This window comes from Trichomycterus rosablanca, chromosome 11 (genome assembly GCF_030014385.1).
Source record: "Trichomycterus rosablanca isolate fTriRos1 chromosome 11, fTriRos1.hap1, whole genome shotgun sequence".
Taxonomy (NCBI): Eukaryota; Metazoa; Chordata; class Actinopteri; order Siluriformes; family Trichomycteridae; genus Trichomycterus; species Trichomycterus rosablanca.
Genome location: NC_085998.1, coordinates 24,721,257 through 24,745,392, shown reverse-complemented (window position 1 = coordinate 24,745,392; position 24,136 = coordinate 24,721,257). Strand labels below are relative to the sequence as shown.

The 24,136-nt window shown below is 39.9% G+C and overlaps 1 protein-coding gene across 2 annotated transcripts in view; it reads left to right on the top strand.

The window, feature by feature from the left end:
* The window catches only part of nat10 (N-acetyltransferase 10), a 32,892-nt gene extending 22,943 nt beyond the window's left edge, over nucleotides 1-9,949 (top strand). Inside the window, exons 17-29 of one of the 2 annotated variants that reach the window (XM_063004089.1) lie at nucleotides 4,260-4,361; nucleotides 4,448-4,522; nucleotides 4,643-4,759; nucleotides 5,348-5,481; nucleotides 5,581-5,629; nucleotides 6,143-6,239; nucleotides 6,350-6,460; nucleotides 6,541-6,713; nucleotides 6,807-6,926; nucleotides 7,514-7,612; nucleotides 9,010-9,083; nucleotides 9,402-9,482; nucleotides 9,583-9,949. In XM_063004089.1, the coding sequence (XP_062860159.1) occupies nucleotides 4,260-4,361; nucleotides 4,448-4,522; nucleotides 4,643-4,759; nucleotides 5,348-5,481; nucleotides 5,581-5,629; nucleotides 6,143-6,239; nucleotides 6,350-6,460; nucleotides 6,541-6,713; nucleotides 6,807-6,926; nucleotides 7,514-7,612; nucleotides 9,010-9,083; nucleotides 9,402-9,482; nucleotides 9,583-9,679 (1,329 nt within the window). In that variant the 3' untranslated portion in view covers nucleotides 9,680-9,949. Of the gene's footprint in view, nucleotides 1-4,259; nucleotides 4,362-4,447; nucleotides 4,523-4,642; nucleotides 4,760-5,347; nucleotides 5,482-5,580; nucleotides 5,630-6,142; nucleotides 6,240-6,349; nucleotides 6,461-6,540; nucleotides 6,714-6,806; nucleotides 6,927-7,513; nucleotides 7,613-9,009; nucleotides 9,084-9,401; nucleotides 9,483-9,582 lie in introns of those variants that run through there. The other variant, XM_063004090.1, reaches the window with a different exon arrangement.
* Nucleotides 9,950-24,136: the final 14,187 nt, after the last annotated feature.

Here is a 24,136-nt window from a genome sequence, read left to right as displayed (position 1 = left end):
GTTGGTTAGCTGTGCTGAAATAAAAGAATCATCTAGTTAACCATGATGCCAAAGATTGTAGTGACCCCAAATCAAAAAACGTTGGGATATAGTTCATGATTTATCTAGTTAACTTCATTTTATATGTTAATATACATTCATTCCGTTGCAGGCAGTCATTACTTTTTTGGAAGTAATGGACTGCCTGCAGTCCTGACCTGTCCCATTAGAGAACGTGTGGAGAAAAATGTGACAGCGAAAACCTTTTACTGTCGCATGTCTTAAGGTGTGTTTGCAGGAATAATGGTGCAGAAAAAAACAGTCCATCGCTTGATATCCTTGGTGACAAAGCATCTTTGTGAGAAGGAACGGCAACTTAACAAGTTAAATACTTCCCTGTCTTCTTTATTGGAATGTGTTGCAGGCCTGAAATTCAGAAATAGATGTACAGTGTATCACAAAAGTGAGTACACCCCTCACATTTCTGCAAATATTTTATTATATCTTTTCATGGGACAACACTATAGAAATAAAACTTGGATATAACTTAGAGTAGTCAGTGTACAACTTGTAAAGCAGTGTAGATTTACTGTCTTCTGAAAATAACTCAACACACAGCCATTAATGTCTAAGTGGCTGGCAACATAAGTGAGTACACCCCACAGTGAACATGTCCAAATTGTGCCCAAAGTGTCAATATTTTGTGTTACCACCATTATTATCCAGCACTGCCTTAACCCTCCTGGGCATGGAATTCACCAGAGCTGCACAGGTTGCTACTGGAATCCTCTTCCACTCCTCCATGATGACATCACGGAGCTGGTGGATGTTAGACACCTTGAACTCCTCCACCTTCCACTTGAGGATGCGCCACAGGTGCTCAATTGGGTTTAGTCCATCACCTTTACCTTCAGCTTCCTCAGCAAGGCAGTTGTCATCTTGGAGGTTGTGTTTGGGGTCGTTATCCTGTTGGAAAACTGCCATGAGGCCCAGTTTTCGAAGGGAGGGGATCATGCTCTGTTTCAGAATGTCACAGTACATGTTGGAATTCATGTTTCCCTCAATGAACTGCAGCTCCCCAGTGCCAGCAACACTCATGCAGCCCAAGACCATGATGCTACCACCACCATGCTTGACTGTAGGCAAGATACAGTTGTCTTGGTACTTCTCACCAGGGTGCCGCCACACATGCTGGACACCATCTGAGCCAAACAAGTTTATCTTGGTCTCGTCAGACCACAGGGCATTCCAGTAATCCATGTTCTTGGACTGCTTGTTTTTAGCAAACTGTTTGCTGCCTTTCTTGTGCGTCAGCTTCCTTCTGGGATGACGACCATGCAGACCGAGTTGATGCAGTGTGCAGCGTATGGTCTGAGCACTGACAGGCTGACCTCCCACGTCTTCAACCTCTGCAGCAATGCTGGCAGCACTCATGTGTCTATTTTTTAAAGCCAACCTCTGGATATGACGCCGAACACGTGGACTCAACTTCTTTGGTCGACCCTGGCGAAGCCTGTTCCGAGTGGAACCTGTCCTGGAAAACCGCTGTATGACCTTGGCCACCATGCTGTAGCTCAGTTTCAGGGTGTTAGCAATCTTCTTATAGCCCAGGCCATCTTTGTGGAGAGCAACAATTCTATTTCTCACATCCTCAGAGAGTTCTTTGCCATGAGGTGCCATGTTGAATATCCAGTGGCCAGTATGAGAGAATTGTACCCAAAACACCAAATTTAACAGCCCTGCTCCCCATTTACACCTGGGACCTTGACACATGACACCAGGGAGGGACAACGACACATTTGGGCACAATTTGGACATGTTCACTGTGGGGTGTACTCACTTATGTTGCCAGCTATTTAGACATTAATGGCTGTGTGTTGAGTTATTTTCAGAAGACAGTAAATCTTCACTGCTATACAAGTTGTACACTGACTACTCTAAGTTATATCCAAGTTTCATGTCTATAATGTTGTCCCATGAAAAGATATAATGAAATATTTGCAGAAATGTGAGGGGTGTACTCACTTTTGTGATACACTGTATGTTAGCAAATTAGATGGATCTGACTAGAGAAAAAAAATACTGTCTCAACTTTTACTTATTTGGGGGTTGTACATGAGGACTATGTGGAGTAAATGTAAAGTATCTGTATGCAGTTAACCTAAAGAGACTGAAAAAAGTAGCCACAGTTTTTTTGCTCTCACAACGTAAAACGTACACACCATAAATAAGATAGTTAACTTGCACTCATTTTATGTAAAGCAAAGGCTGTAACAATATGCTGTCTTAAACTAAAACTCTCCGGTCTCATACTTTAAAGATGGGTGGTTCCAGCTAGATTTTTCTCTAACATTTATATTCTTTCTAGCCATGGTACATGACCCCACCATCTTATTTTCCCTCTTCAGCTAGCAAATGGGTAATATTAGAAGCTTGCTAACTAACTAGCAGGCCTACTAGCTTTATTCATCAGCCAGACAGTGACTGTAGATATTAATGTTAACTTTGTGACTTAGTAAAAGCAGTTTAAAGTATAATCCACACTGATTTGTATTTGATCCCCTACCAACCAGCAAGAATTCTGACCCCCACAGACCGGTTATGTGCACAAAAGGCACACAAATTAGTAGGGGTGGGTTTATAAAATCGATTTTTCGATTCGAATCGATCTTTATTTGAATGATCCGATATCAATTCATATAAACGCTAGATCGATCTTTTAAATGAGCCCCTTTTTACGGTGTACACGGAAATCTGTTACCTTCTTTAATCTCGCGTGACCAGCCGCTGTTTTTTCGTGCAACGAGATCTGACCTGCACATCAGTTCAGCATGGCAGAAGCTCCAGTAATGCCTGGTTCACACTACATGATTTCTGCCCTGATTTTCGGCGACTGGTCTGCGCTAGATTTGCCGGCTCGGGAGCAACTCGGCTCTTAATCAATGTGAAACAGCGAGGGGAAACACACGGGAGAGGTTGTAAACAAGTGGAGCAAGGGCGTAATATAGTTATCGTTGTCTACAAAACAAAATATTTATTAACCTCCAACTTCAGAACAATCCCTGTTGGTCGTGTTGCCAAATCCACTCAGATTCCTTTATTTTTTTCTCTTTGATATTACGCTGCTCATCAGCGCACAAACTTTGATCGCTCGCTACTTGTTGGAGTGTATTTTAGGACGTGGTTTCATTAAACCCCTCGTCACTTCTCACGTGTGTTTTTGTGACAAAACATAGTTTGGGAGACCAGACAGACTCATCTGAGATTCCTCCTGGTGATAGATGGTGTAGATGTGAAACCCCCCCATCACCCATCAGTCGTGCAGCGTGAACTGTACAGCGACCCGGCAAATCAGAAAGTTGTGTAGTGTGAACTTGGCATAAGCTGTGCAACAGCCAGGTGTATGTTTACATTACACATACACTGTTGTAGCGTGTCAGACATATAAAATAATAATAAAAAAAAAAATTTATGTTACTGTTTTTTGTTGTGGATTACTTATTTATGTAAAAACAAATATTTTTAATAATGAGTGTTCTTTGTACAATTATCACATTCGTTCTCTGTACATCTGTACATATTTAAACAAAACCTGTTAATGTAACTCAAATATGCCTAAATGTGTTGAATCGAAAATCAAATTGAAGATCGAATCGAATCGGGACCTTGTGAATCGGAATCGAATCGATCCAGGAAATTAGTGGCGATACCCAGCCCTACAAGTCCTGTCCCTGTATAAAAGACACCTGTAACAGAATCAGTTTCTTCCATTCAAATCTCTCGACCACCATGGGCAAGACCAAAGAGCTATCAAAGGACGTCAGGGACAAGATTGTAGACCTGCACAAGGCTGGTATGGGCTACAAGACCATCAGCAAGAAGCTTGGTGAGAAAGAGACCACTGCTGGTGCGATAATTCGAAAATGGAAGAAATACAAGATCACAGTCAATCACCCTCACTCTGGAGCTCCATGCAAGATCTCACCTGGTGGGGTAAGAATGATTCTGAGAAAGGTGAGGTCAGCCCAGAATTACACGGGAGGAGCTTGTCAATGATCTCAATGGAGCTGGGAGATTAACAGTGTTAACTACCTCACATGTGTATAACAGCAAAGAAGCATGTGTAAGATACTTCTTTACGTTATTAGTTTCTGAAGTACTTTTGATGCATTCATTAACTCAACAATCTCACAACAACAATTTTCCAATGGAATGCATCGACATTTATAAAGCTGAAAAATGTGTAATTTATGTTTTTCCTTTTTTTTTTTTTCTTAAAGGTGTGTTTGGAGGGAGAGATTTCTCAGCAGTCAATTCTTAAAAGCTTGTCTAGAGGAAAGAAAGCCTCAGGGGATCTTATCCCTTGGACTGTTTCAGAACAGGTATTGGAAAATCTAACCATTATGTATCATGTGATGGATGATATTACCTCTTTTTTGATTTCTGCGGACAAATTTTGTGTGTTTAGTTTCAAGATTCAGAGTTTGCCGGCCTTTCAGGTGGAAGAGTGGTGCGAATTGCAGTGAACCCAGACTATCAAGGGGTGAGCCTTATTTTTGCTCTTCAGTTTTGCTTGGTTCTGCAGTGTTGAATTGTTAAGCTTTTTTTTTAGTTATTATTCATATTTAAGTTTGTACTTCAGACTTTTTATGTTAAATTTTAGATGGGTTATGGGACTCGTGCTATGCAGCTACTGGAGTGCTATTACCAAGGACAGTTTCCTCTCTTGGATGACAAAAAACAGCAGGCTACCTGTGCATTTAACTCAGTCAGCAATAAGGTAATTTGACATAATGTCTATTTGCAACAGCATGAGATGTACTAAATATGGCAGTAAACAAGTATTTTCTACTTTGAAGTATTGATAACCAGTCAGGTTTTCTTGTGTATATTGTGTGGCCACTGACCATTTAATGCTGTCTAGATTGAAATGACTGTAATGTTACCTGTTAGAGCACAGCACATGGAGCAGCTAGTAGAGTATGTGCTGCCCAGCAACATGGGTCCTGGGAATCTGGGCTCAATTTTTACATCTGTTACTCTCTCTGATTGTTCTTTAAGTGGTTTTGTGGGTTTCCTCATGGTGTTCAGGTTCCCTGCTTTTAAACATGCTGGATAAAATACTTCCTTCTAGGTCTAAGTAAATAAGTGGATATGCATGCAGTCTTATTTATAAAAGGTAAAATGTTAGTAATTTCTATGACTAGGTGACAAGGATCTTCACTAGACCTGATTTTACTCTCATAATAAATTACATTTATAAAGTTAACACATCCCACCCCATCCGTACAATTATATATTTTTTAATAGAATTGTATTATGTACACAATATGAAAACCATTTTTATTGCATGTGTGCTTGTGTGTAGGCCATGAATCTGATAGAAGAGGTCTTGTCTCCTCGGACGGATCTACCTCCCCTCTTGTTAAAGCTGAATGAGAGGAAGGCTGAAAGACTGGACTACTTAGGCGTGTCATACGGCCTTACATCCCAACTTCTTAAGTATGTGTGTTCATGCAAAAATTTAGCAAAATATTTCAATAAGATATCTCAGTTACATGTTTTACAGTGTTCTATGAATCTCTTTATTCTTCATTGCAGATTTTGGAAAAAGGCTGGATTTGTTCCAGTATATTTAAGACAAACTCCAGTAAGGATTAAGAACCTATATATTAATTATATCTGTGTATTGCTGGATTATATTGCTGGATTGCAATAATCCATGCAATACTATGTAAACAAAAGTATTGTGACAACTCATAGTAATCGAGACCTTAGATTTTTGTAAACATTGTTTAATTTTCAAACCATTTATTTACAACTCTAGCTAATATATCTTATGGGTGTTTTAATTATTTTATAATTAAATATTCACAGTATTTTTCTCTTTGAGATTGAGAGTTTGATTTTAATTTTTTATTCAGTGGAGTTTAATGTGTAAACAGGATTAAAAAGACTGAATGATCACTTTTGTAATTATTAAATAAAAAAATATAGGGCTAAAATACTGTAATGCAGGGGATTTACAAATATTCTCGGCTCCTAAAATGGGGTCATCGGCCAAAAGTATGTTTGAGAACCTTTGTGTCAGGACAGTTTACAGGCTAATCTTAAGTCAGTGTCTTTAATTTGTAAAGCTAATATGTATTTCTGTTAAATTTAGAATGATCTGACAGGGGAGCACTCCTGTATAATGCTAAAGGCACTAAACACAGATGATGCAGCAGGACAGGGATTATGGCTGTCTGCATTCTGGAAGGGTAAATCTTATGTTGCCTGCATTTAATATCATTCACCACACTAAGGTGTGCTTGTTCTTTAACAGGAAATGATAAGAATAGCAACTTTAAATGATTGTTCTGTATTACAGATTTCAGGCGAAGATTCATCTCCCTGCTTTCCTACCAGTTTAGCAGTTTTAGCCCTACTTTAGCACTGAATATGCTGCAAAACAAGAACATCAAAAATGACAATTCAGGAAGTATGTATTTATGTAATTTACCTCAATAAATCAAAAGTACTTTCTGTAATGACAATAACTATGTATGTAACTGTTTGCAGCGCTTACCAGTGAAGAGCTAGCTGCCCAGTTTACCCCATATGATCTGAAGCGTTTGGAAATGTATTCCAGAAACATGGTTGACTACCACCTAATCATGGACATGATGCCTACTGTGGCACGGACATACTTCCTCAACCAACTCTCAGCTATATCATTGTCTGCTGCACAGTCTGTAAGTCTATGTCTGGCTTTAAAGGTTTTCTAAACCCCATTAATGTTTTTTTTTTTTTTTTTTTTTTTTTGTAAACTTTAAACTTCTTTTTAGTCTCTGCTTTTAGGACTTGGGTTGCAGCACAAATCTATAGATGAATTGGAGAAAGAAATCATGCTCCCCAGCTCTCAGCTCATGGGCCTGTTTAACCGTCTTATCCGCAAGGTGGTGCAGGTGAGAACTGCAGCTTCCAAAAGTTTTGGGCAGGTGTGGAAAAAATTCTGCAAAGTAAGAATGCTTTCAAAAAAGGAAGTGTTAATAGTTTATTTTTGTCAATTAACAAAATTGCAAAAGTGAATAAATAAAATCATGTCACAGGTCATACACCATGGTAAAACTGAGCACAGCAGGCAAAGATTTCAAAGCTGATTGGGGTTTCAAGATGTGCTGTTCAAGCTCTTTTGAAGAAGCACAAAGAAACGGGCAATGTTGAGCACTGTAGACTCAGTGGTTGGCTAAGGATACTTAGTGCAGCAGATAAGAAACACATCATGCTCACTTTCCTTTGAAATTGAAAGATGTCCAGCAGTACCATCAGCTCAGAACTGGCAAAAGGGTGGTCAATTTAAATTGATAAAATAAACTATTAACACTTATGTTTTTGAAAGCTTTTTTACTTTGCAGCATTTTTCAACACATCCTAAAACTTTTGCAAAGGACTGTACAATCAAGCCATAACTTGAGACATTAGTTCTAGTTACTCCTCACTATTGTGAACACAGCATGAGTTATTTTGTTGTTCTGCCTTTGCTTTTATGTAGCACTTTGATACTCTTCAGAAGAAGGCAGTTGAGACAGAGATGGTCCCCCTAAAAGACATTACCATGGAGCCAACTGCTCTGACACTGCACACAGATCTGGTAAGTATAATGAAAAATGAGTGCTATAATTCTCACCTAATGCTTGATGCTGTATTTACAGCCTTATGGCAAAGATTTGGAGACCTCACTTTAAAATACTCTTCACCCTAAATATTGGTGTGCACTTTTTGTTTTATGTAAAGGATATGTTTTCTTGAAAGTTAAAATATTTGAAAATGCTTACACTTGGTTTGAAACCAAAAAATCTATCTTCTGTTGCTCATTATTAAAGCGTTATTGACGATACCACATTTCTTCATGATTACTTTCGAAGGGTAAGTAGTTCTGAAGGCAGAAAGTGATTGTCCAGCACCTGGTGCTTTGCTACACGTCAACAGAATAAAACTGTGCCTTGGAGCTTCTTTAAGACTATTTAGAGTGTCAAATTTTTCAATGAATAAGAATATTTGAAAGTCTCTGCTTCTATGCAATCAAGCACTAAAACTTGATTGTGTTTGGTATGTGTGTTCTTTTAGTCTTAATTCAGAAATGTTGCAATGATCACGATAAGATTATAATTAGAGATTATATAAAGATTGCAATAATGCTGAAAAATATGGTGTATTGCTGCTAAGCAGAAAAAAATAATTCTTGAATGGATTGTTCGAGCGACAAACAACCCCAAATCAGGAAAAATTGAGACAGTATGGAAAATGCAAATGGAAAAAAAGAATCCAGTGGGGTTTTTTTTACATGTACTCTGACTTATTTCATTGCAGACAGTAGAGTTTTCATGTTTTGTATAACGAGAAATTGATAAAAATAGACTTCAAGGTGGCATTTGGTGATGGCAGAACAACTGAACTTGCTGGAATTGGCCCGAAGCTAACAAAATACAAACAGATTTGTATTGTTCAGATAGATATACAGTGTATCACAAAAGTGAGTACACCCCTCACATTTCTGCAAATATTTCATTATATCTTTTCATGGGACAACACTATAGACATGAAACTTGGATATAACTTAGAGTAGTCAGTGTACAGCTTGTATAGCAGTGTAGATTTACTGTCTTCTGAAAATAACTCAACACACAGCCATTAATGTCTAAATAGCTGGCAACATAAGTGAGTACACCCCACAGTGAACATGTCCAAATTGTGCCCAAATGTGTCGTTGTCCCTCCCTGGTGTCATGTGTCAAGGTCCCAGGTGTAAATGGGGAGCAGGGCTGTTAAATTTGGTGTTTTGGGTACAATTCTCTCATACTGGCCACTGGATATTCAACATGGCACCTCATGGCAAAGAACTCTCTGAGGATGTGAGAAATAGAATTGTTCAAATTTTAATTTAATGCAATACACCATGTTTTAACCACATAAGTTCAATTGGTCTGAAAGGCTGAATTAGTTTGTTGGTTAAAATTTGCTGAATGACTGTAAACCTTATTTTTTTCAGGATGAGGCTGCCAAGGAGTTCGAAGAAAAACACAAAAAGGACATGGAAAAGATTAAAGACATGGATCTTTCACAGTAAGTGTTCAGGGCACTCACTGTACTTTTTAAAAAGATACATGTATTTATGATCATAAACGTGTGTGTGTGTATTAAAAGGCCCATCCTGATCAGGATACTTGATTTTTCCCATTAATGACCATAAAGCAAATGTCTACTCTTTTTTTTCCCACTCATATTGGAATACAGTTTACTATTTATACTATTTATTTTGGATATTACATTAACTTGACAGACTATAATACAACACTAAATAATGTATTGATTTCATGCCTATGAATGCAAGACATGGAAATTGCTGAGCTCAGCATTTTCAGTTATTGTTGTTCTGTGCAGGTACATGATCCGAGGAGATGATGAGGAGTGGGACCAAGTTCTAACGAAAGCAGGTCACACAGCAGTTGTAAGCATTACAAGGTAAAAGAAAATATTTCAAAAGAATGCTGCATATACAGTATTGGCAGTGTTACTGCTTTTGTGCCATAACATGTTCTAAACTTTTCTTTATTTTTTTTAGTGCAAAAAGAAAAATGGAGGGTGCAGATAAGATGAAGCCATGGCAAGGCAAAAAGGTGAAAAAGGAGAAAAGTGGCAAATCTAGAAAGAAACCATGATTACTAGACAAAATGGTGAAAACTTATACCTTTTTTTAATTAAGCAAGTATTATACTCTCAAATGCTACATTAAGTAAATAAATACTGTTAACACCAATTAGCTTATTTAAATAAGAGGCCAAGGTTTCTGTTGTCCAGATGTATTGTCCTATTGCTTTTATATGATTTGTTTATTAATAATACAGTAAAAAAGTAAAAATCTTGATGTTATTATTAGTTAAAATGTTTTGATTACATTTTTGTGTATAATAAAAACACCAAAGATAAAATGTGGGTTCTTGACTCTAGTACTGAAGGGTAAGCATCTTGCCCAGTATTAAGTTATCTTTTCTTTAATTACACATTTATTTGGCTTACAGGATTATTTTTAAGATCTCTGTAAATTTGTCGGCTGTGATGGGTGTAAAAAAAAAAAAAAAAAAAAATCTTAAATGTGTAATTTAAAACTGGTGTTAAAACTCAGTCTGTACTGAGTGAGTGTAATGTGAGTAAAGGTACTACAAATTTCACATTTTTAGACATAGAGTTGTAGAGACGAGACAGGTTCGTATTGTTTTTACAGACAAGCCAATGTTTACCATTTACTTATTTATGAGCAAAATCAATTAACAGTACTACAGAACATGGGCAGCAGTGGGCTCAGTGGGTAGCTCTGTTGCCTCACAGCAAGAATGTCCTGGGTTCAATTCCCAGGTGGAGCAGTCCAGGTCCTTCCTGTGTGGAGTTGCATGTTCTCCCTGTGTGTTGGTTCTTCTTCTGGGAGCTCCAGTTTCCTTTGTATATTAATATGTCAGAAAGGTAAATTGCCAAATGTTTCTGTGATTACCGCCAGATGTTCACTTCATGGGAGGGTATAGTAAACCCCCTGTACAGTAGTGTTCAAAAAAATAGCAGTGATTTTAAAAAAGCGAATAAAGCACAAAATTATTATAATAACTTTTATTTCCATAAATGCAAATGCACTGAAAATACTACACTTTTCATTCTAAATCAAAACATTAACAACATTTAGCCAGTTTGTGTTAATCCTTTACAGAAAGTTAAGAAAAATGAATATTAGGCTGTTCAGTGCCAGCATTTTTCTTTAAAAACTCAAAAAATGTATCTATAAACTGAAAATGTTTGAGGTTTCACTTTACTTTAAATTACTGAACTAATATTTAGTGGCATAACAATTGTTTCCGAGATCTGTGTTGCATGGAGTCCACCAACTTCTGGCACCTCTGAACAGGTATTCCAGTCCAGGATGATTAGACTACATTCCACAGTTCTTCTGCAATTTTGGGTTTTGCCTCAAAAAAACGCGTTTTAGATATCAGCCCACAAGTTCTCTATGGGATTGAAGTCAGGGGATTGGGCTGGCCACGCTATTACCTCAATCTTGTTTGTCTGTAACCAAGATGTTTTGGGTCATTGTCATGTTAAAACACCTATTTTAAGGGCATTTCTTCTTCGACATAGGGCAACATGATCTCAAGTATTCTGATATATTTAAACTGATCCATGATCCCTTGTATGTGATAAATAGATGTAACACCATGGTATGAAAAACATCCCCATATCATAGTTTTGTACCACCATGCTTTATTGTCTTCACAGTGTACTTTGGCTCGAATTCAGTGCTCGAGGGTCATCTGACATACTGTCTATGGCCACTTGACCCAAAAAGAACAATTTTGCTTTCACCAGTCCACAAAATGTTGAGCCATTTCTCTTTGGACCAGTCAATGTGTTCTTTGGGAAATTTGAACCCATTCAGGACATGTCTTTTTCTTAACAATGGGACTTTGCAAGGAGTTCTTGCTGGTAAATTGGCTTCACTTAATCATCTTCTGTACTCACTGGGAACTTCAGATGTTTCTTGATATTTCTGGAGGTGATCACTGGCTGAACCTTTGCCATTCTGGCTATTCTTTGATCCATTCAAACAGTAGTTCCACGCTTCCTTCTGCATCTTTCAGGTTTTGGTTGTCACTTTAAGGCATTTGAGATCATTTTAGCTGAGCAGCCTATCATTGCTGCACTTCTCTGTATGTTTTTTCCCTCTAAAATCAACTTTTTAATCAAAGTATGCTGTTCATCAGAACAATGTCTGGAACAACCCATTTTACCCAATATTTCAGAAGGAAATGCGCTATGACCAACCTGTGCAACATTTGCCACCCTCCTACCTTAAATAAGGGCCAAAATTGACACCCATTCTTCTGCAGAATGAATGACTTCAAAATAATAGCAGTGAGGAGTTTAATTGGTGAACAACCCCCTTTCAATCAATGCTTCGATTACTCAGAATGAACGGCATGCATGTCCTAATTGTTGGGTTTGTTTTGTTTTCAATACTCTACTCCACTTTCAAGTAATTTTTTTGCTATGTAGAAATAGCATTTCTACTAAAAACATTGATTTATCAAGTTAATGGTGTTGGACTGCTATTTTTTTTAACACCACTGTATATGTAAATAGTTATGTTGTGAATTGCAAAATTTCAAGTCTTTAGAACTACTTTTTTTCAACCCTTTTCATGGTTTAAATGAACACATATTTTGTGTTGGGTGCAGACTGTCAGAAATTAAAGGTCTGTGTATTCTGTATTGAGCCAGACATCTCCACAACCAGCACCTCCAATCTCATTAATTGGAAAACAGGCAGAAGTGAAAGATTAGTTGTAAAAAAAATAATAAAAAATAATTAGTGCTTTCCTACTTTGCACCTAAGTAAAACATTTTACAAAAACAAAAGTTGTGTATTTCAGATTTTTTGAGTTGAGATCTCCCAGGATATGTTGCCCTATTAAGGTGTAGAAAGAATCAAAATAGTAAACATTTCAATGTTTTATTTGATAAAGAGAAGTGATACATTCTTGTCATTTAGTTCTACATCAGTCAATCACAACCACATAAAATGTAACATAAACACAGAAGTCCAACTCCATTTTACAATTCATTCAAAAATGACAATAAACATAAATGATCAACAGTGCATCCCACTCTCACAATCATTCTCTCTTCATTTTTTGTGGAATTTTTGGAAGCAGTTGTGTGGGGTTTTGATGCACAGACAAACATGGCATTTCTGACAGGAGATGGTTGTCCATCTGGGCAGAATCTGCATCTTACCTTGTCAGTAGAAACTGGGAAGTGATCAATTTGATCATGGCGGACATCATCCATGGGTCTCAGGTTGTTGCTGAATAACACCACAAACACTGTTAGACCATTTTTTCTTCATCAGCATATTGAGACAATAGTCACAGTATCTTTAATGAAATTGTTAGTTTTATTTACATTTTCATTTACATTTTCAGCATTTAGCAGACGCTCTTATCCAGAGCGACTTACAGAAGTGCTTCTATAGTGAACATTTTATTTCTCAAGTTTAGGTAAACAACAGTCGAAGAACATAAATCTGCTAAAACCTGTTAGAACCAAAATGCCTTCTTTTTTTTTTTTTTTTTTTTTTGGAAATGGAAAAGAATGGAACAAAATGTTAGTAAATAAGTACAAGTCAGCCTAAGTGTTTAGTAAAAAGGTGGGTTTTTAATCGTTTTTTTAAAGACAGCAAAAGACAGATGTTCGGACAGACAGAGGAAGTTCATTCCACCACTTCGGCGCTAGAACAGAGAACAGCCTTGATGCTTGTCTTCCTCGAGTCCTGGGTGGAGGATCAAGTCGAGCGAGACTAGAGGCTCGGAGGTTGCGTGGTACAGAGCGGGGTTTGATTAGGCCACGAAGGTAGCTTGGGGCTGGTCCATTTTTGGCTTTGTAAGCAAGCGTCAGTGTTTTAAACTGAATGCGTGCAGCTACAGGAAGCCAGTGAAGAGAACGTAGCAGTGGGGTGATGTGGCAGTGTTTGGGTTGGTTAAAAACCAGACGTGCAGCTGCATTTTGAATGAGCTGTAAGGGTTTAATCGTGGACATGGGAGCTCCAGCCAGAAGGGAGTTGCAGTAGTCCAACCGTGAGATTACAAGTGATTGCACCAGAATCTGGGTAGCTTCCCTGGAGAGAAATGGAAGAATTTTCCTGATGTTGAACAGGAGGAACCGACACGCTCTTGTCATGTTGGCTATATGAGGAGAGAATGTCAGCTGGTTATCAAGGACAACACCAAGACTTCTTACCTTATCAGATGGTCTGATCTGGGAGTCATCCAGAGAAATGACTAGGTCCTGGGTTGGAGACTGATCTCCAGGAATGAGCAACATCTCTGTCTTGCTGGGATTAAGTTTTAGATGATGAGCCGACATCCATTGTGAGATATCTTGCAGACATGCTGAGATGCGAGCTGAGACTTGCGTGTCTGAAGGAGGAAATGACAGAACGAGCTGAGTGTCATCTGCATAGGAGTGGTAGGAGAAGCCATGGGAGGCTATGACCTTGCCCAGAGAGCTGGTGTAGATAGAGAAAAGAAGTGGGCCAAGTACAGAGCCCTGAGGAACACCGGTTGAGAGAGTGCATGGGGGGAGATATGGATCCCCTCCATGACACTTGGTAGGAGCGCCCTTCCAGGTAGGAGGCCATCCATTGCCATGCTGAACCTGTTACTCCAAGGTTGGAGAGAGTGGTCAGGAGAATGCTGTGATTCACTGTGTCGAAGGCTGCAGAGAGGTCAAGAAGAATAAGGACAGATGACAGTTTGGCTGCTTTGGCTGCATGAAGCTTCTCAGTAACAGCTACAAGAGCTGTTTCTGTAGAATGTGCTGCCTTGAAGCCAGACTGGTACGGATCGTGGAGGTCATTCTGAGTGAGAAAGGCAGATAGTTGGTTATAGACAGCACGTTCAAGAATTTTGGATAGAAAAGAGAGCAGTGAGACAGGTCTGTAGTTGTTAATGTCTGTAGTGTCTAGTGTAGGTTTCTTAAGAAGGGGAATGACCTGAGCCTTCTTAAAAGCAGTAGGGACAACACCTGATGTAAGGAAGTTGTTGATGATGGGTGTGATGAAGGGGATTAGGTCCTGTGAGATGTCTTTGAGGATGGTGGATGGTATAGGGTCAAGTGTGCATGTAGTGGGATTGCTGGATGAGAGGAGCTGTGTAACCTCATCCATGGTGAGTGGGGTGAAGCTGGTAAGTGTGTTGGTGGGTTGAGGGTCAGTTGAAAGTGGGTCAGTCGGAGAGAAGGATTGATTGAGTCGATCTTTTCCTGAAAGAATGTTGCAAAGTCAGTAGCAGTGAGAGAGGCAGAAGGGGGAGGAGGAAGAGGGTTTAGAAGAGAGGAAAAGATAGCATGAAGCTTACGTGGGTCAGCAGCAGATTGTTCAAGCTTGGCTTTGTAGAAAGATGTTTTTGCAGCAGTCACGTCAGATGAGAACCTGGACAGCAGATTGTGGTAGGAGTGAAGATTAACCCCGAGCTTAGATTTCCTCCACTTTCTCTCAGCTGCCCTTAATTCTCTTCTGTTGCTGCGCAGTGCATCTGAAAACCAAGGAGCAGGGTGAGAAGGTTTTCCTCGTTTGAGGGTAGGAGGACAGAGCTGATCGAGGGATGTTGAAAGAGAAGAGAGTAGAGTATTAGTTGCAGAGTTGAGTGGAAGGGTAGCAAGCATGTCAGGGTTAGGTAGTGAAGTTAGGATGGTGGAGATCAGCAGGGAGGGAGATAAAGAGTGAAGATTGGGGCGTGTTGTAAGGGTGAAAGTGTGGTTGGAGGTAGGAAGAGTTGGGAGACAGAGAGAGAAGGAGTGGGGTGACTGAGGTCCAGAACAGAAGCTGGACGGCTGAAGACCAGGTCCAGAAGATTGCCTCCTTTGTGTGTCGGAGGGCTGTGGTTAAAGAGGAGGTCGAAAGATGAAAGAAGAGGAAGAAGACAGGAGGACTGAAGTGTAGGTAGATTAAAGTCACCAAGAAGAGTCAGAGGAGTTCCATCTGAAGGGAAGAAACTCAGAAGAACATCCAGCTCTTCTATGAAGTCTCCCAGTGCGCCAGGTGGTCTGTAAATGACAATGATATGAAGAGTAATCGGAAAAGTAACAGTAATAGCATGAAATTCAAAAGATGAAATGTTAAGGTGAGAAACATTCACAGTAGTGAATTGCCATTTCCTGGTCAGGAGCAAACCTGTACCACCACCCCTACCAGATCCTCTCGGTGTATGAGAGAAGGTGTAGGCAGAGGATAAGGCTGCTGGTGTTGCTGAGTTCTCGGTGGTGATCCATGTCTCAGTCAGTGCCAGGAAGTCAAGGCTGTGAGAAAGTGCAAAAGCTGAGATAAAGTCAGCTTTCTGGACGGCTGATTGACAGTTCCAGACCCCACCTACCACCACTGTTTGAGACTGTTGCAACAGTTGGGGGTAGATGAGGTTGCTGGCATTGCTGCTCCTGTAATGTGCCCTCTGATGTCTGCAGGGTCTGTGAGATATAAGCACAGGAATGTTTGAGTAGCACATGCTGAGAAAAAAGTTCGATAGATTGAACAATGTCAGAGACTGATAGTACTTACCCAAGTTAGTTTAGATTAGTAGAAAAAAAAAAAACCTAGTGATAGAGAAGACCAGCCGCTACTAGCAGAGATTTAATTTTACAGTGGCTTGCAAAAGTATTCATACCCCTTGAACTTTTCCATATTTTGTCACATTACAACCACAAACATAAATATATTTCACTGGAATTTAATGTGAAAGACCAACACAAAGTGGTATACAATTGTGAAGTGGAAGGAAAATTATACATGATTCAAAACATTTTTTACAAATAAAAAACTGAAAAGTGCGGTGTGCAAAAGTATCCAGCCCCCTTTTCTCTGAGTGCAACCAATTGCATTCAGAAGTTGCCTGATGACTGCTAATGACTAAAAAAAGTCCACCTGTGTGTAATCTAATCTCAGTACAAATACAGCTGCTCCGTGACAGCCTCAGAGGTTGGTTAAGAGAATATTGGGGAGTAAACAGCATTATGAAGTCCAAAGAACACACCAGACAGGTCAGGAATAAGGTTGTGGAGAAGTTTAAAGCAGGCTTAGGCTATAAAAAGATTTCCCAAGCTTTGAACATCTCATGGAGCACTGTTCAATCCATTATCCGGAAATGGAAAGAGTATGGCACAACTGTAAACCTACCAAGACAAGGCCGTCCACCTAAACTTACAGGCCGAACAAGGAGAGCACTGATCAGAGATGCAGCCAAGAGGCCCATGGTGACTCTGGACGAAATGCAGAGATCCACAGCTCAGGTGGGGGAATCTGTCCACAGGACAACTATTAGTCGTGCACTGCACAAATGTGGTCTTTATGGAAGAGTGGCAAGAAGAAAGCCATTGTTAAAAGAAAACCATAAAAAGTCCCGTTTGCAGTTTGCCAGAAGCCATGTTGGGGACACAGCAAACATGTGGAACAAGGTGCTTTGGTCAGATGAGACCAAAATTGAACTTTTTGGCCTAAATGCAAAACGCTATGTGTGGCAGAGAATTAACACTGCACATCACTCTGAACACACCATCCCCACTGTCAAATATGGTGGTGGCAGCATCATGCTCTGGGGCTGCTTCTCTTCAGCAGGGACAGGGAAGTTGGTCAAAGTTGATGGGAAGATGGATGGAGCCAAATACAGGGCAATCTTGGAAGAAAACCTGTTGGAGTCTGCAAAAGACTTGAGACTGGGGCGGAGGTTCACCTTCCAGCAGGACAACGACCCTAAACATAAAGCCAGGGCTACAATGGAATGGTTTAAAACAAAACATATTCATGTGTTAGAATGGCCCAGTCAAAGTCCAGACCTAAACCCAATCGAGAATTTGTGGCAAGATCTGAAAACTGCTGTTCACAAACGCTCTCCATCTAATCTGACTGAGCTTGAGCTGTTTTGCAAAGAAGAATGGGCAAAAATGTCAGTCACTAGATGTGCAAAGCTGGTGGAGACATACCCTAAAAGACTTGCAGCTGTAATTGCAGCAAAGGTGGTTCCACAAAGTATTGACTCAGGGGGGCTGGATACTTTTGCACACCACACTTTTCAGTTTTTTATTTGTAAAAAATGTTTTGAATCATGTATAACTTTCGTTCCACTTCACAATTGTATACCACTTTGTGTTGGTCTTTCACATTAAATTCCAGTGAAATATATTTATGTTTGTGGTTGTAATGTGACAAAATATGGAAAAGTTCAAGGGGTATGAATACTTTTGCAAGCCACTGTATACTAAGCTTAGCCCTGCCCCTCAATTCACACCTAGGCCTCCAACAATAGGCACCTGAAGCCACTTTAACCAACCAGCAAAACACAGATTAATGCATCAACAGACTATCTTTTAACAATAGTTAAATGCTACTTAAATGCTACTTCAATTCTAGCAATGTTAATAATCAAAGTTACAAAGATAGAGTCTAGAACAAGTTACAGCAAAAAATATACACTTTAACCAGAAGCTTACCTTACCCAGGAATACAAATGAACACTATAAAAGTTACAAGCACTTTAGTTCATAGCATTTTAAAAAGAGTTGTCATGGTGATGGTGGACGCTGGCGCATTTGGCTGCCGCTACCGTTACCGTATTTTATCGTATTTTATTGTATTTTATCGTTTTTCGTTTTCATCTTTTTACACACTTTGTGGCTCTATTTCTTTTTATGTTACTTTTGATACTTTCATTTGTTCTTTGATACTTTTGTTCTTTCTACTGTACAATCGCGTCTGCGGCTGGTGGCGAACGGTGGATGAGTTTTCCTGGGATCGGCACAATGTTGAACTATTCCGTTGACCAGCTGATGAAGTTCAACAATTGCACTACTCCATCGTGTATTCTAGTCATCAAACAGCTTGGACTCCTTCGCCGGCCTCGTTATATTCACAGGGGCTCCCGGAGAAAGCTTGTTTATTTTCGAAACGGTAACGCTATTCCATCCTTCTGGTCAGCCGTGTGCACTGCCGCTCCGCAAACACATCTTCAGAGCACTGCTGCCTTGCACAATAGTAGCGGTTTAGTCTCAATGACAACGCTGTCCACGGAGTGGGATGGGAAACGCGGAGTGGACTTTGCACCTGATCTTGTCCGCGACTACTAATTAGATTTCAAACCTGTTTATCTCAGGTGTGTTCAGCCTGACAAATCGGCGCTCAGCTGGCCTGTCCGGGTACGCCCACTTCGCCGTAGAAGAGAGGGAGCGGTACTCGCAAACCTACGAGAATTCGTCCCGGAACCGAGCTCGGCCGCTGTATACACCCCGATGAAAATGGCACTGGCCAATGTGAGATCGCTCACGAACAAAACTTTTATCCTGAAAGATTTCTTCTTAAATCATCAGTTAGATTTTATATTTTTAACTGAAACATGGCTCAGTGTTGACGCATTTAGCCCTCTACTGGAACTGTGCCCTCCGGACTGTTCCTTTTTAAGCTGTCCAAGAGCCACTGGTAGAGGAGGGGGTGTGGCTGTGGTTTTTAATAACCGATTTAAATGTGAAGCTCTTTCAGTCGAACATTTTACTAGTTTTGAAGTGCAGCTTATACAACTGGATTGTAGTAATCCTCTGATTTGTGCTCTTATATATAGACCACCTAAAGTGGTTGGTAATTTTATCAATGAATTTTCTAACTTCTTGGCTTGGATTATACCTACTGCAGACAGACTTTTAATTCTGGGGGATTTTAATATTCATGTCTGTTGCCCAAACAAACCTATGGTCAGTGAATTTATGCACCTAATAGAATCTTTTAACCTTGTACAGTCAATCAGTGGTCCCACTCATAGTCTCGGTCATACTCTTGATCTTGTTTTATCTTATGGTTTTCCTATTAATAATACTGTAATCGAGGATGTTGGGTTTTCTGATCATAAATCAGTATTTTTTAATATCACATTGCCAATGCAAGCCACCGGCACCAGAGCTACAAGCTGTCGTTATCGGCCTATAAACTCTGCTACAGCAAGCATTTTTTCAGAATCTTTTCTTAAGATGTCCCCTCTAGAGTGCAATGTGCCTCCTTTATCTAATTCAACTGCTGATGAATTGGTCACCATGTTTAACTCCACCTGCTCATCAATCCTTGACTCTGTGGCTCCCTTCACAACCAGGCGGGCTAAGGGTAAACCCAATCAGCCATGGGTAAATGATAATATCCGCATCCTTAGAAAAGAGTGTCGGAAAGCAGAGCGGAAATGGAAGAAAGACAGGCTTCAGGTATCTTTTGAGATTTTAAAGAGCTGCCTGTTTGCTTTTCAAGAAGCTACTAGGCTGGCTAGAGAAAGCTATTTTTCAAATATTATATCTAGGCACAGTAACAAACCCAGAGTTTTATTCACTACTATTAACTCTGTTCTAAATCCACCAATTTGTTACCCTGTCGAGTCCTCTAAAATTTGTGAGGATTTTTTGCAGTTTTTCATGGGGAAAATTGAGACAATCAAATTAAATATAACACCCTCTAATAATGACCCCCATCCAAATTTGGGGTGTTCGGATAGCTTCTATCTTTTTGAGCCCATCTCTCTTTCTGCATTGAAAGATGTGGTTTTTTGCATGAAACCCACAACCTCTCCTGGTGATATTATCCTTATGGAAACATTTGATACAATTGGTCCTACTCTGTTGACTATAATAAATGCCTGTCTATCTTCTGGTACTGTTCCTGTGTGTTTTAAGCATGCTGCTGTGCAGCCCTTACTTAAAAAACATAATCTTAATATCTCTATACTTAATAATTATCGACCAATCTCAAAACTACCCTTCCTTTCTAAAGTATTGGAGAAAGTGGTGCTTTCACAGCTGTGGGCTCATTTGACAAAAAATGACATCTTGGAAATTTTTCAGTCTGGTTTTAAACCTTTTCATAGTACAGAATCAGCCCTCCTAAAGGTGACTAATGACCTGCTCCTTGCTGCAGATGCAGGAAAGTGTGCTATTTTAGTCTTATTAGACCTTACCGCCGCTTTTGATACTGTTGACCACAATTTGCTGATTCAACGTCTTGAGCATGTGGTTGGCCTTAGGGGGGCAGCACTGAGTTGGTTTAAGTCTTATCTTTGCAATAGGACCTTCTCAGTACATGTCGGTAATTTCTTTTCTTCTGTTTCTACCATTGGCTGTGGGGTTCCTCAAGGATCTATCCTGGGGCCGGTACTGTTTGCTTTATACAGTGTATCACAAAAGTGAGTACACCCCTCACATTTCTGCAAATATTTCATTATATCTTTTCATGGGACAACACTATAGACATGAAACTTGGATATAACTTAGAGTAGTCAGTGTACAACTTGTATAGCAGTGTAGATTTACTGTCTTCTGAAAATAACTCAACACACAGCCATTAATGTCTAAATGGCTGGCAACATAAGTGAGTACACCCCACAGTGAACATGTCCAAATTGTGCCCAAGGTGTCAATATTTTGTGTGACCACCATTATTATCCAGCACTGCCTTAACCCTCCTGGGCATGGAATTCACCAGAGCTGCACAGGTTGCTACTGGAATCCTCTTCCACTCCTCCATGATGACATCACGGAGCTGGTTGATGTTAGACACCTTGAACTCCTCCACCTTCCACTTGAGGATGCGCCACAGGTGCTCAATTGGGTTTAGTCCATCACCTTTACCTTCAGCTTCCTCAGCAAGGCAGTTGTCATCTTGGAGGTTGTGTTTGGGGTCGTTATCCTGTTGGAAAACTGCCATGAGGCCCAGTTTTCGAAGGGAGGGGATCATGCTCTGTTTCAGAATGTCACAGTACATGTTGAAATTCATGTTTCCCTCAATGAACTGCAGCTCCCCAGTGCCAGCAACACTCATGCAGCCCAAGACCATGATGCTACCACCACCATGCTTGACTGTAGGCAAGATACAGTTGTCTTGGTACTTCTCACCAGGGCGCCGCCACACATGCTGGACACCATCTGAGCCAAACAAGTTTATCTTGGTCTCGACAGACCACAGGGCATTCCAGTAATCCATGTTCTTGGACTGCTTGTTTTCAGCAAACTGTTTGCTGGCTTTCTTGTGCGTCAGCTTCCTTCTGGGATGACGACCATGCAGACCGAGTTGATGCAGTGTGCGGCGTATGGTCTGAGCACTGACAGGCTGACCTCCCACGTCTTCAACCTCTGCAGCAATGCTGGCAGCACTCATGTGTCTATTTTTTAAAGCCAACCTCTGGATATGACGCCGAACACGTGGACTCAACTTCTTTGGTCGACCCTGGCGAAGCCTGTTCCGAGTGGAACCTGTCCTGGAAAACCGCTGTATGACCTTGGCCACCATGCTGTAGCTCAGTTTCAGGGTGTTAGCAATCTTCTTATAGCCCAGGCCATCTTTGTGGAGAGCAACAATTCTATTTCTCACATCCTCAGAGAGTTCTTTGCCATGAGGTGCCATGTTGAATATCCAGTGGCCAGTATGAGAGAATTGTACCCAAAACACCAAATTTAACAGCCCTGCTCCCCATTTACACCTGGGACCTTGACACCTGACACCAGGGAGGGACAACGACACATTTGGGCACAATTTGGACATGTTCACTGTGGGGTGTACTCACTTATGTTGCCAGCCATTTAGACATTAATGGCTGTGTGTTGAGTTATTTTCAGAAGACAGTAAATCTACACTGCTATACAAGTTGTACACTGACTACTCTAAGTTGTATCTAAGTTTCATGTCTATAGTGTTGTCCCATGAAAAGATATAATGAAATATTTGCAGAAATGTGAGGGGTGTACTCATTTTTGTGATACACTGTATATGCTTCCTTTGGGGAAAATCATCAGGAAGTATGGTATTCAATTTCATTGTTATGCCGACGATACCCAGCTGTACCTCCCCCTGCGTCCAACCGATTTGTGCTCTTTTAAACGCCTGAAGGAATGCTTGAAAGAGATTAAGTGTTGGTTAGCAAATAGTTTTCTTCAACTGAATGAGGATAAAACAGAAGTTATTCTCTTTGGCTCTCCCAAATATACAGATCCTTTAATAGAAAACATTGGGGAACTGTCAGACTATGTGAAATCACAGGTAAAGAATCTTGGGGTAATATTTGATTCTGACCTGAAATTCGATAAACAAATAAACTCTGTTGTTAGAAGCAGCTTTTTTCACCTTAGATCAATTGCTAAGATCAAATCAATTTTGTCACCACAAGACCTGGAAAAGGTAATTCATGCACTTATTTCATGTCGCCTAGACTACTATAACAGTTTGTATATGGGTATAAGTAAGTCTTTATTAGCTTGGTTACAGCTAGTCCAAAATGCAGCAGCACGTCTGCTCACAGGTACAAAGAAGTTTGACCACATTACCCCGGTCCTGGCATTTCTCCATTGGCTTCCTGTAAGCTACAGGATCCAATTTAAAGTTCTTCTGTTTGTTTTTCAGTCCCTATATGGATTGGCGCCATCTTACATAAGAGACTTGCTCCATTTCTATTGTTCTCCTAGATCTCTTAGGTCATCCAATCAATTGCTCTTGGCTGTGCCACGGTCACGGTCAAAGCTCAAAGGTGATCGAGCCTTTGCAGTTGCTGCTCCGAGGTTGTGGAACAGTCTACCTTTGGACATCAGGGCCGCTTCCTCCATTTCTGTTTTTAAATCTAGACTAAAAACGCACTTCTACCAACTAGCGTTTCCTGGATGAGTGTCATGGTCTGCGTTTCTGTTGTTCTACTGTTTTATACTTTGTGTTGCTTTTTTATATGTGTGTTTTATGTTTCAACATGTACAGCACTTTGGTTGTAAATGTGCTTTATAAATAAATTACTTACTTACTTACTTACTTACTTACTATAAAAGTTACAAGCACTGATTAATTCAATGGCTGGAGATTTAATTTTATACTAAGCTTAGCCCTGCCCCTCAATTCACACCTTGGCCTCCAACAATAGGCACCTGAAGCCACTTTAACCAATCAGCAAAACACAGATTAATGCATCAACAGACTATCTTTTAACAATAGTTAAATGCTACTTAAATGCTACTTCAATTCTAGCAATGTTAATAATCAAAGTTACAAAGATAGAGTCTAGAACAAGTTACAGCAAAAAATATACACTTTAACCAGAAGCTTACCTTACCCAGGAATACAAATGAACACTATAAAAGTTACAAGCACTTTAGTTAATAGCATTTTTAAAAGTTATTAAAAATAAATATGATTAATGTGTAATACTTACCACTTGGTCTGTAAACGCTGCCTGTTTTAGGGTTAGAAAACATTGTTCACACAGAGTTTCACATACTTTTTAAGCCAGACTGAATGTTTTAATTGATGTAGTGAAATTTTAAAAATTATATTAACACCTGAATGGTGAAAACCATTTATTCACAAAATATACTTAATATGTGTAAGATGATTTACAGGACAGTCTCAACCTGTTCGCCATCATGTTCAACAAACAAAAACCAGCAAGCAACAGTGCCATTTAAAGCCCGGACACACATTTCGCGCCCATGGTGCACATCTATCTGCAGAAGAAAACTAATCCATTAGCGTTAACATAATTTTGACTCACATGGTATTACTAGCATATTTTGTTTATTATTGTGACAGGT